At 42.6% G+C, this 13207-nt stretch overlaps 1 protein-coding gene across 1 annotated transcript in view; it reads left to right on the top strand.

The window, feature by feature from the left end:
* Positions 1-13207, top strand: part of LOC126336506 (neutral ceramidase-like) — a 313334-nt gene that overhangs the window by 275687 nt on the left and 24440 nt on the right. Inside the window, exons 11-13 of the mRNA XM_050000282.1 lie at positions 3969-4064; positions 10328-10495; positions 11743-11861. Coding sequence (XP_049856239.1) covers positions 3969-4064; positions 10328-10495; positions 11743-11861 — 383 coding nt within the window. The remainder of the gene's footprint in view (positions 1-3968; positions 4065-10327; positions 10496-11742; positions 11862-13207) is intronic.

The following is a 13207-nucleotide window of genomic DNA, read 5'->3' as shown; positions in this document are numbered from 1 at the left end:
GTGAGACAGTCAGGTTGGTATCCCATCATTGTTCGGGGCCGCTCCAGAAACATCTTCGGACTACAATCTCATTGACTAAGTAGAAGTGTCTTCAGTGATTACTCTCACCGCCTCCGTAGCGTGGTGGTAGCGTTACCGCCTATTACGCAAGGGGCCCGGGTTAGATTCCCGACAAGGGACTGGGTGTTGTGTGTCCACCGTCATTGACTCGGAAGTAGCCGGTGTGGCGTCACCTAAAAAGTAGTTGCAATACGGCGACCGAACATCCCCGAATGGGGCCTCCCAGCCAACATAGCCTAATGATCATTTCCATTTTCACTCCCACTTCGAACTGTCAGCAACATGATACCCGTCCGCACACAGAGAGAGTTTCTACTGCTTGTCTTCGTGCTTACCACACCCTACCTAAGCTACAAGGTCGCCGGATCTCTCTCCAATTGAGAACGTTTGGAGATTTATGGGTAGGGCCCTTCAAACAGCTCTACGTTTTGACGATCTAATGCACCAGTTGGAGAGAATCTAACACGATATACCTCAGAAAGCGCAATCAGTTTCAAGCGGAATAACAGACAACGTAATGGCCATAGGTGGAACAATGCGTTACTGAATTTCTCAGTTTGTGAAGCTCCTTCTCTTGGATAAATCGCCCAGCTTTTTCTGAAATTGTAATCATTTGTATATCACATCTACTGATTTCTGTTATATTCTTTTTTTGCGTAAAGAGTGTTGCTCCGGCCACTGTGGCCGAGCGGTTCTAGGCGCTTCAGTCTGGAACCGTGCGACTGCTACGGTCGCAGGTTCGAACAGTGCCACGGGCATGGATGTGTGTGATGACCTTAAGTTCTAGGTAACTGATGAGCTCAGATGTTAAGCTCAGAGCCATTTCAACCATTTGAAATGTTGTTGTTGTTGTTGTTGTTGTTGTCTTCAGTCCTGAGACTTGTTTGATGCAGCACTCCATGCTACTCTATCCTGTGCAAGCTTCTTCATCTCCCAGTACCTACTGCAACCTACATCCATCTGAATCTGTTTAGTGTATTCATCTCTTGGTCTCCCTCTACGATTTTTACCCTCCACGCTGCCCTCCAATACTAAATTGGTGATCCCTTGATGCCTCAGAACATGTCCTACCAATCGATCCCTTCTTCTAGTCAAGTTGTCCCACAAACTTCTCCCCAATCCTATTAATACCTCCTAATTAGTTATGTGATCAACCCATCTAATCTTCAGCATTCTTCTGTAGCACCACATTTCGAGAGCTTCTATTATGTATGAATTATTTACGGAACCGCCGCTTTGTAAAAGTGAGACCCATTTGGTGCGACACTCTCGTAAACAACAACATGCTTGGTACAAGTAAAGAATAGTAACTGCTACAAAAATGTGTGTGAAGAAGCGCCAGTGCGAGTGGTGACTTTTATGAGCTCGAAACGGAAAGCTCGTTGGTTTGGTGGCAGGTTTTTGTGGTTTATTTTTAGACAGGACGTTGCCGTCCAATTCCTGTTTGCCATGAGGAAATAACTTCCCATTGATCTGGAGAGATCCCTAATGGAGAAATCACTATAAATAATTTTAAATCTAGTATCAGTAAATTCACTGGTGCTATCAAGAATCCAAGATCATTACATGAAAAGAAATATTCGGACTCTTTTTGATATCATCGCCCTCATTTTAAGAATTAATTTCAAAGAACTTCCTTGATGTCGGGATAAACCTCTGTGTGCAACGGCCATCACAACACGAATATGAAACGGAATGACCACATGGGCCCAGTCGTCAGTAATGAAGGATGTAGACTTCGGTTTATTGATCGAATACTGGGGAAATGTAATCAGTGTACAATGGAGATTGCTTACAAATCATTAATAGACGTATTCTGGAACACAGTTCAAATCGGTGGGACCCATACCCACTTGTACAAACAACACATGGAATGTATACAGAGAAAGGCAGCACGAATGGCCACTGTTTGGCCACTGAAAGAGTGTCACAGATATGCTGCAAAAATTGAACTGGCAGACTTTTGTAGATAGACGTAAACTTTCTCGAGAAAGCCTACGCATGAAATTTTAAGAATCGGCTTTAGACGACTCTAGGAATGTATTACATCCACCTACAAATCGCTCACATAGGGATCGTGAGAAGAAGATTAGGTTCGTTACAGAAAAACACAGAGGCATTTAAACAACCATTATTCCCCCGCTCTGTACGTGAATGGAACGGGAAGAAATAAATCGTGCAATGGGACGTCCAGACTTCCATGCGATTCTCAGTGGTTTGCAGAGTATATGTGTAGACACAGAACAGAGCAATGGTGGCGCGATTTGTCATTTAGCACATGGCAACAATGCATATAGTCGAAATATTGACAAGGACGATAGCATCGTCAATGTCCCTGAATGGTGAGAAAATTTGTCTAACTCTTATCTCTTTCATTGTTGATGGGACAAGTATGTCCTACTAAAGTAATATATAGTTTTCATTGTTGGAACATTTGTACTCAGTGTCTTGTGCTACCATCTGGTGATAAGCTTTTGGTACTTGCAGGCCATGGAGCGGCTGTACAAGTTAATTCAGCTGCCCCTACCTTTGCGGTTTATGCAAACCCCAACGACTTCAGATTCCATGTGCAAGATTTCCATACTCACTTGCTTGGTGTGTGAAAACTATTAGACATAGAGAAAAAATGAACTGGCTATCTCGGGATAGTTTATGTCTATCTACAAGAGTCTGCCAGTTCAGTTTTTGCTCCAATGTAATTAAATTTTTTACTGGGATGCGTTTTCGCTAGAGGCCATAGTTTTCGAATTATTCAAGAAAAACATACAAACGTGACATTCAAATGTGTTTTTCTTGAATAATTGCACTACTGTGGCCTCCAGCGAATACATATCCCAGTACCAAATGTAGTTACATTACATTCCAGTTAGATAAAATTTTCTCCATAAAGGTCGAGTACATTTTTCTGTAGGACTAGCAGATTGTGCATGACGAGTTAGAGAATAAGAAAACCCTGTACCTGGTATCTGAAGGCTTTTGGGTTGCAAGAAACATATCAGTAGTGTCAGCTGAATCATTTTGCATAGAAGACTACAACCAGTCAAATGCGGAGGCACGTGTTTATTGCTGGCAGAATGCGTCTGCTTCACGAAACTCGGATCAAGTCACCATCTTCTCCAATCTAAGTCTGAAGTAATTGACTGTTGTTTCTCATACACCACAGGCATTGTTTTCAAACAGTAGTACACTCCTCAATAATTCTGCTCGTTGAACATAGTTTGTATTTCGTATATGCGCCAGCTGGTTTCATATAATGTGCAAAACATTCGTATATGACATGTCAAAGCCATCTTCAAATGTTATGTTGCAAAAATGTGTGCGGTATTCCCTGGTTTTTAGTGTCATGAGGAAATTAGTTTTTTTTCTATTCAAAATTTGTCATAGTTTTGTTGTTATTTGCCATTGTGATAAAATCATCCTGCAAACAAAAATTGAACAAAAATTGAACTTTGAAAATCCAAGGCTCGAATGGCAACATCGACATGCGTGTTCCACCTCATCAGTTTTCTTTTTTTCTTTTCTTTTTTTTTATTTTAGACAAACTGTGCTAGTGATCATAACAGGAGAAAGATTTTGGTATTTATTTTTTAGATATGTGTGGTGTATATTATAACCAGAAAAGGGTTAAATGACTCGAATTATTGTTTTACCATTGTAATTACTACAAAAGATAACCTGATTTCTCCTATAGATGCGTGTTTGATATGTAAAATCTTAGCCAGTGACAATAAAAAAAATCTCTTAAGGATACTGCAAAAAACAGGTTTCTAGTGCCATAACTCATTTTTTGTTCCTTTCTGTCAACCGTTAGGATGCAGCATATGACTGCCGGATTCTGTGATACTATAAATAGCTTTATACGTTTTTCTGGAATGTGATAACGAGAAGTGCATATTTTTGCGTTACAGGTGCAGAGGTTTGAAGGAGCTGCAACCATCTACGGCCCACACACGCTGACCCTGTACCTACAACAGTACCGCAAACTGGCTAAGTCCATTCTTCGTGTAAGTTCTACAATATGCTTGCTGTCTTCCAGCTATTCATTTAAATATATGCCCACTAATAGTATTTTGTTCAGACGGTAGGAGAGACATTCGTTGGGACATGACCGATCATTGCATTGGGCCTTTGAGTTCTTGTTTCCAGTGCTCTATGCTTGCCAGACAAATTGCAAGTTAAGTCTTTCGAATTTCAAGTGTCTGCAAATGAGGCTCTTGTTCAATAGGTCTATTAGCACAGAGCTATTTATTTTTGTTCACACTGGAACTTTTTTGGTGTTGTTACTCTTGTGTTACGTTTGTTGAAATCCACCGCGAATTCTCATAATCTGCCAGCCTCTTCAACCCATGGTAGCAGTTGCACCAAGCGTACTCCATTATTTCTTTAACATATTTTCTACCTTCCCCTACAGCTTGCACCTTCTAACGCTCCTTCAACTGTCATTCATGTCGTAATATCTGTCCTATCACCCAGTCTACTCTTGTCAATGTTTTCCACGTGTTTCTCTGCTCAACGATTCTGTCGAGAACCTCCTCATCTCTTACCTAATGAGTCCACCAGATTTCCCACATCCTACACACGTAACGACTAGAATCTCGTATCTTCCAGATTTACCACAGTCCGTGATTCATTTCCACACAAGGCTACGCTCAGAAAGTACAGCCTCATAAATTTGTTCGTCGCGTTTAAGGCTCATGTTTGACATTTATCATTGATAGGATATTTGTCTCTAAAGGGCAGACCTTGGTATTTCGCACAGAGATTTTTATTCCAAGCAGATCCATTGAAGATATCTAGCAGATCTCTCAATGCCATCCTCAGTCTGTCAAATTCGTGAAAAATAACTTGTTCATCAGCAAATTACTACTTTAAATTTACACTTGTAATCTTACTACCACTATTTACTAGTTTATTTCAACAAAATTTAGGAATCAGAACGATTGATTAACAGATGGGCTTATATACATAGATTGCGTACATTGCTGCCCCATAAAAATTGACAGTCACAATTAAACATTAAATCAAAATTATATTCTACCAGTGAAGGGAAAAATATGAGATAAGAATAGTTCCAAAATAATGTTTCTCTATTTTCTTTTTTTTTCTAAATTATTTGGATAACAAAAGCTAATAGTTCGTATAAGGTCAAACGTACACACACTCACTTTACAAATTACAATCAAACCTTCCTATGTGTATAAGGTCACTACTGGAGGTATGAGTTTGTTAATTATCTCATATAAATTTGTATCTTGATCACTTGCACTAGTAATATTGAGTAGTAAAATTGATAAGACTGCTCAACAACCGTACCGCTACTGTGGACGTACACCTTGGAAGAAATCTTACTATTAATTAAATCCAGCAAAATTCGACGTTAATAACACGTTCTAGGGCTTTCAACCGCATCATAAAGTCAAAACCGCTCGTCTTTTCGACCGAAATTTCCTCAGTTACAAGTCAAGTGATAAATTACTGCTGTCGCCATTATATAGCCTCACTTCTGACTGTGACGTCACTGGTGCTAACATCCTCGCTAAATATGGGAATGTTTTCATCAAGCGTCCTGTGCGCCAGCTTCGTCCTTGCTAGGGCCTGGTTCCAGCCTGTCTTGTACTACAAACCGCCGGCTTTACTAATGGTGTTTCCAGATATTTTGTTTCTGTAGATTCTTTCACGCTGTCCAGTTACATTAATGTGACAACTTATTAAAAACCTGAATAACCACCTTTTCCCGTGTGGACCCGTGCGAGACGTGCAGGAAGACAGCCTGTTTGGTCTGGAAGGTACTCACAGGGATGTGGAGCCGTACCGAATCCAGCGCCGTGGCCAGCTGAGGCAGCATTCTCAGTTGAGCATCCAGGGCACAAACAGCCCGATCGAGGCGGTCCCACACATTCTCGATTGGATTTCAATCCGGAGGGTCTGGTGTCCAGAGGAGTGTGGTAAACCTATCCTGTTGCTCTTCGAACCACTCACGTCCACTGCGAGCTGTATGACACCTTGCGTTGTCCTGCTGGTAGATTCCATTGTGGCGAGGAAAAAGAAACTGTGCGTAGTGGTGCACATGATCCGCAAGCACAAATACATACTTGCGTTGATCCACTGTGCCTTTCGGCATGAAGATATCACGTAGAGATGCCACGGAAATGTTCCCCAGACCATAACGCTCACCCCTCCGGCCTGCACCTTTCAGGTTATTGTTTCAGGATGTTTGCTCTCTGTCTGGTGGAGCTTAAGACGGCCACCTCCCGCCGCTCAATTGACGTCCACTTGCAGTGCATGGCGTGATTGCTGATGAACAGCAGTTTTTATAGAAACATGAACTACGCGCCTGCTATGCAGGCCCATACGCAGCAATATTAACTGAACGGTCGTTGATAGGATACCGTTGGTTGCACCTTGGCTCATGTGGTCGGTCAGTTATACAACAGTTGCACGTCTATTCGCCGGTCCGCATCTCTGCAGCCATGGTTCATCCCAGTCATCTATGCACAATGGTGCATCGAAGTTGGCTTGGGGCCGGTTTTGGACAGCGCGATTTTGTCTTGCACTGTACACTTTAACCACAGCAGCAAGTAAACAGTTTACAAACATAGCTGTTCCGGAAATGCTTCCACCCTTGGCCCGAAAACCAAAGATCATTTCCGTTTGGAAGTCAGCATCTCTTGTGTTCCCTCCGGCGTTGCTCCGCAGTGCGTACATATTACTCGGTTGACGTAGTAGCAGCTACAATGACGTGGTATCTGGTGCATTCCAGACGTTCTGGGCTTTCTTAAGTACCGAAATGGCATCCAAGTCGATATCTCTTTCCGTAATACTGATGACACTTCCTTCTGTTGATTTTTATTCCGCAGAATGCGGTTGCTGAGACAGCTGGATGACTTTTTCTTTCTGTTGTTCTGAGGTCTTCTACTATGACACCTTTTGGGCTACAGTGGCCTCATCAATCCACTGCCAGTCTAGTTTTGAGAATACCTCTGTCAATTGCCAGCGGACAGGCAGTAGCTCGGGACCGTCTGAATCCAGTTGCCTTCTAGTGAAATGTAACCTCTACTACAGCAGTGCAGCGCTGGCACAGTAGATTAATCTGTCTGCTGAGGTATTTTGATGGTTCACAGTGCAAATCGAGGAATCTTGTTCTCATCTCGGCCGAGCAGCAGGAAGAGGCATTTGATGTAGCGCCATGTTTCTTCCCTGTAGAGGTACTTAGTGAATGACTGCCTGGTCTCACGGTGGCAAAAATACTATACATATATATATATATATATATATATATATATATATATATATATATATATATATATATATATAGGAAACGCCCACCTATCAAGGGGGTGGGGAAGGGGTGAAAAAGTGGTACAGCGACGTAAGACTATCCTTAAATTATTTGAGAATGAGAGCTCTTAGAGACTTGTAACAAACTTTACATTTATTTCAAATCATTGCCAAATTTTCCTCTCCGACGAGCCCCAAAAATTGATGAAAGGAAAAATGTTCATTACTCACTATGTTTTCGCTGTTTTAGCAATAAAACTGTCACATGAAGTTGACGTTTTAATTTATTATTTCCTTACGACAAATTTCATTAGTGACATATTTCACAGACAGTATTTGCAAATACTACTAAATGTACTAGGAAATGTATATCACATTGTGACATATTTCACGAGATATGACGTCAAATGCTAGAAAAAACTGCCGCGTCATACATGACGCGTTAACTTATTAATTACTTGGTATTAACTCTATTCGCGACACATTTTACAGACAGTATCCACAGTGCAGCTGGATGTACCTAGAAAAATAAACCACTGTACGACAAACAGTTCAGGAGGTATGACGTCATGAACGCTATGTGGTCGAAGAAACTGCTGCGTCACACATATCGTTTAAATTTGTTACTTCCTTGCTACTAAATCTATTAGCAACACATTTCGCAGACATTGTCCACGTAGATTGATGAATGTATCTACGAAATTATATTATTGTACGACACACGGTTCACGAGATATGGTGTCATAAACATTGAACTGGAAATTACAGGGCGACTTTGGCTAGAGATACAGGTGAACTATGTGTACGGAAACTCAAATGGCTCTGAGCACTATGGGACTTAACATCTGAGGTCATCATTCCCCTTAAACTTAAAACTAGTTAAACCTCACTAACCTAAGGACATCACACACATCCATGCCAGAGGCAGGATTCGAACCTGCGAGAGGTTCCAGACTGAAGTGCCTAGAATCACTCGGGCACACCGGCCGGCTTATGTGTACGATTTAGAGTGAAATATGTTAAATACATGTGAAATATATTTGATATGCATGTATGTGTTAAAAGGCCACCCATAACTCCTGGAATGATTACAATCAAATTTTACGTGCGGTCACAATCTGGAAAGAAATACTGTAGGCCTAAGAACCAGCAGCCTCCTATTGAAATGAATGCGATAATGTGGGGAAAGAATGATAGATGAGAACATGGACAGATAGTGAGGAGGAAGAGATGGAAAGATGGAGGGGTGGGGGGATGGACAGAGATAGACACGAGAGGAGGAGAGGAGTTGATGGGTAGATAAAGGAAGGAGGAGGAGATGGACAAACAGAGGAGAGAAGAGGAGATGGGCACAGAAATGAAAAGGGAGGAGACGAACAGGTAGAGGAACTGAAGAAGATTGACAGGGAATTGTTGGGGGGGGGGGAGGGGCGGAGAAGGACAGAGAAAGAGGAGGGGGTGGGGAAGGAATAGATGGACTAATAGAAGATTGGAATAAATACGTACTTCGGTAACGCCAGATACTCAGCTAGTGAATGAATAAACTTTTCTGTAGCCTCCAGCGGCGTCAGCTGGTTCAATTACCACGAACTCGTTATTAATTCCTATCGCCGCGAGACCGTGCATTCAGAATTCGACGTGTCTGCAATAACACCCAGTAGTTCAGTCTCTCGATACTGTCGAAGTTAATGAGTATACAAAACTTCGAGTAAAGTGAATTTTTACGGAAATTCTGGTGGATTTAATACGTATCTTGTAAACTGTTCTTCCTGTATCATTACGAAAATGTTTGAGTTATTATGCTGTAGAAATTTACATGCATCGGACTAACCGTTAATGACACCATGGGAGGGAAATTTTACGCTCAAGCTACATGTTACTGCAATTCCCAACCGTGCCCCTGCACGTGTCCTGTCGAATTCCTACTAGTTGTGTTCATCGATTCCCACCAAAATATTAGAATAACGTTGGTGAGGTTTACTTTAGGACAAATAACACCGAGTTCGTTGTTCTTCGCCGGCCGGAGTGGCCGTGCGGTTCTAGGCGCTACAGTCTGGAACCGAGCGACCGCTGCGGTCTCAAGTTCGAATCCTGCCTCGGGCATGGATGTGTGTTATGTCCTTAGGTTAGTTAGGTTTAATTAGTTCCTAGTTCTAGGTGACTGATGACCTCAGAAGTTTAGTCGCACAGTGCTCAGAGCCATCGTTGTTCTTCACGCACAAGCGAAATGTATCTCGTTGACCTAATCACACGAGTCACACACTCAGTCTCTCGTGCAGCGCAGTTCTTTTGTGTTTTCCGTTGCTGTGGAGTTCTCTATGGTTGCCTCCGAATTAATTGTACTATCGTTTACGCAATTCAACCCATTCAATTCAACCCACACGACTGGTTCGTTGTGGTAACTGAACCTGTGCTCACTCACCACCCCGCGCTAAAAATTCGGAAATGTCGTATAGAGTGTGCCCGCGCTGTATACGGACAAATTCGATCAAGTAAAGGATCAATCTCTGTACCCTTACAGTCTGTCGTCAATCATGACGGTACTGAACGAAATCCGCGCCATAGATCCCTCTACCGTCACCGCTTGCCTCAGTCTCCAAAACGTAGACTCTCTATCCGCGCCGCGATACTGTCCAGCCCTGTGCTATGTAGCTGTGCTATACAGCGGAAGGAGAGGGTACGTCATCCCAGCTAAACCTGAGTGTACGCTCAACACCTGTCCTGCTCGCCTTAAAGTATACTACAACCTCATGGTAATCATGTTGCAGAATTCCGCGTGGTAGCCGCGAGGTCTCAGGCGGCTCACCACAGCCCGCGTGGCTGCTGCCGTCGGAGGTTCGAGTCCTCCATCGGCCATGGGTGTGTGTGTTGTCCTTAGCGTAAGTTAGTTTAAAATAGATTAACTAGTGTGTAAGACTAGGGACCGATGACCTCAGCGCTTTGGTCCCATAAGAACTTACCACAAATTTCCAATTTCCAAATATTGCAGAATAGCACCCTGGAACCTGGACCTTCGCCACCAGACTTGTCCAAGGAGGTGATCCAGCTGACGCCCGGAGTGGTGTACGACCTCCCCCCATGGCGGTCACCGTTCGGCTACTTGGTGCAGCAGCCACCTGCCACAGCCAGGCCCGGAGATACCGTCACCGCCACTTTCGTGAGTAACCACAACATCTGTGTGGTCAGCTAAGACCAAGAGCACAGTGTCACTCACTTTCTCCCGTTCTCGTTGCATTTTATTAATAAGAACACTGACCGAAGCATTAGTCAGTCCCAGTAAATACCGTGCAACAACGTCTCTACACCTGGAAATGTCTTCAGCTCAGGAAGGAAGAGAGTCTACAAGTTTCTTAAGGTATGCCACATAAATCTGTAGTCGCTGACTGGAGATTGGATCTCGCTGCGCTACTAAATTGCGAGGATTTGAACTACTACGTTTCATTCGCGGTTCCAAATACTCCCTGACATTTCTGTGGGATTTGAATAGGATGATTTAGCTCGTTAATCGAGATGTTATAGGATGTCCAAATGTTCCTCGAGGCAGGAGCAAGTGTGTGCAATCCTGTGAACATGCCTTTTGTTTGTCCAGGATGAAATGCGACTGCATTCTCGTAAGTTATTTCAATACCCCCTGTGCTGGGAGAAGCTCATGTTTCACATATGTTGCAACTTCACTTTTCTGGGTATCTTAAGACAGAGGACGACTGACGCTGCTGGTGCAGTTAGGAAGTTAAACACGTTACAACAGATGTGAATGCACACGCGTGAAGAGAGTGTCACAGTAAGCTATGGCAATTATTTTGCCGAGGAATCCTCTTCCCCAGCCTATGCTCTTCTCTCACTATGACAAGAAGAAAATTTTCGTCGTCTTCCACCCACTCTACCTCTCCTGCATCAACTATAGCAGAAGTGAACACCCCAGGTATCTACAGCATACAAGTCGTGTCCAATGTTTCAGTCTAAACACTGGTATTCCGTAAAACTTGGGATCTCACGGTTTAAATCAACTATACTTTCGGAATGGCACTAGCTTCAGTAGCTGCTACACGTGTTTCCGATATACCTCCTAATTACTCAAATATTTCAAGTAATTTTGAAATGCTTCAAACCTTTTCTCCTTGTTACTGGTGAGTGTGCAGTCTGCAACCTTAACTGAAGGTATATGGTATCTGTTCGACATAACTTTCTGATTTTTCTGCCTTGATTTGTCGCATAATAATAAGTAAATGAAGTAGCAGGTGTTCATGAACAACATGAAGAGAAGATTAACAGGTATAGCAAATACAACAATGTGCAGTGTAACTTTTTCGATAGCCAGAGCCCAGTAAATTACGCAATTTTCGCAAACTCTTTGCAGAACTGGCCTGCTTCATCTTGTGACAACAGTTGGTTTTCGTCCCACAGGTGGCAGGGAATCCGCGGAACAACTTGCAGCACGGAGGGTCGTACCTGACCGTGGAGAAGAAGGACCCCTATTCCGGAAACTGGACCGTCGTCGCCACAGACGCCGACTGGGAGACGAAGTGAGTACCCCTTTCTCTCTGCTGACAGTACCACTCACAGTGCGATTTGTAACTTAAATCGTTCTCAACTAACTATGTAAAAATAAGTTACGTTGCAACATATCGTCCTCTGCCAATGACGCTATCAGGTGCGTGTGAAGGAGGACGTCATTATCATGTAGAGCTACCAGTCGTTGTCGAATTCCTTGACCTTGGAACTGGTACTAACCGCTCGAATAGCTCCACAGCTGCCCTTAAGAGGCTAAGTGCACCCTGTAAAGTCCTCCCACCAAGGAAAAATCCCTGGCAGGAGTCGAACCCGGCTCCTCCACATGCCAATACGTCGTGCTGATCATCACCTACGAAGGCAAATACAAAGTCGAGTGCAATTTATCTATTCTGAATGCATTTAATTCGAGTATGACCAATATTAGGTGCATTATAAACACTAACTGTAATCAAGAAGTAAAACTAAATTTTCACTTACCTAGTTTATGTTGTTGCTGACGATACTTCACTGCAGTCAATTGTTGAACTAGTTTCTTAGGTAACTAGGGCTCCTCTCTAAATTCAGTCATGATGTTGAGTAAATATTTAAGGTCTAAACAACAAACGCAACTGCTGATTACAATTTCTACAAACACAGCATCTAATTTTGTTCTTCATAATATATTTCTTCCAACTACAACTTCATTTTCCAACCTATTTCTTCCTAATATGTCACTCTAACTGGAACAAACAAAGACATGTGGCTGCCAAATATGGCCTTAAAGCATAAATGTGTTGTGGTGATTTACAATGTGACGAAATTATAGACATTATAAAAAATTCCTTGGATGCGAGAGAACCATAGACACTAGTAATTCCAATAAAACCTGCTTCTACAATGTATAAATGAACAAATTGAAAGGAATGAAACGGAAATCACAAAATGAACATATCGATTCCACGTCACAAAATCAAGTTAAAATTTCGATAAGCAACACAACCAAACGTCATACTATTAAGGCCTTTGCAACGTGCCGGTTGACAAATTCATTTCTGTGCGTATTCAGATCTCACGGAACTTGATGGTTGTGTATGCCACCTGGTTGTGGAAAGACGTCAAACCAGTTAGCAAACAGAACTAGTGTTACGTCGTTTAACACATCAGAGAGAACAAGAGTACGTTACATTGATAATCACTCTTCAGTGGCAAAATAACGTAAGATGCACTAAACAAGAACACAGGACGCAGACTGGCACAGGGTAAACATGTATTCTTCGGTAGAAACAGTCTACTAGTATCAGACATTGGCCTCTCTCATTTTGCGAAACCTGTGTGTAGATAATCATGGACTCTGGAAAACTGCAGAATCGAACGGATG

The sequence above is a fragment of the Schistocerca gregaria genome, chromosome 2, assembly GCF_023897955.1.
Source record: "Schistocerca gregaria isolate iqSchGreg1 chromosome 2, iqSchGreg1.2, whole genome shotgun sequence".
In the NCBI taxonomy this organism is placed as follows: Eukaryota; Metazoa; Arthropoda; class Insecta; order Orthoptera; family Acrididae; genus Schistocerca; species Schistocerca gregaria.
Note: the sequence above shows the minus strand (reverse complement) of the source record. Positions and strands in the feature narration are given on the sequence as shown.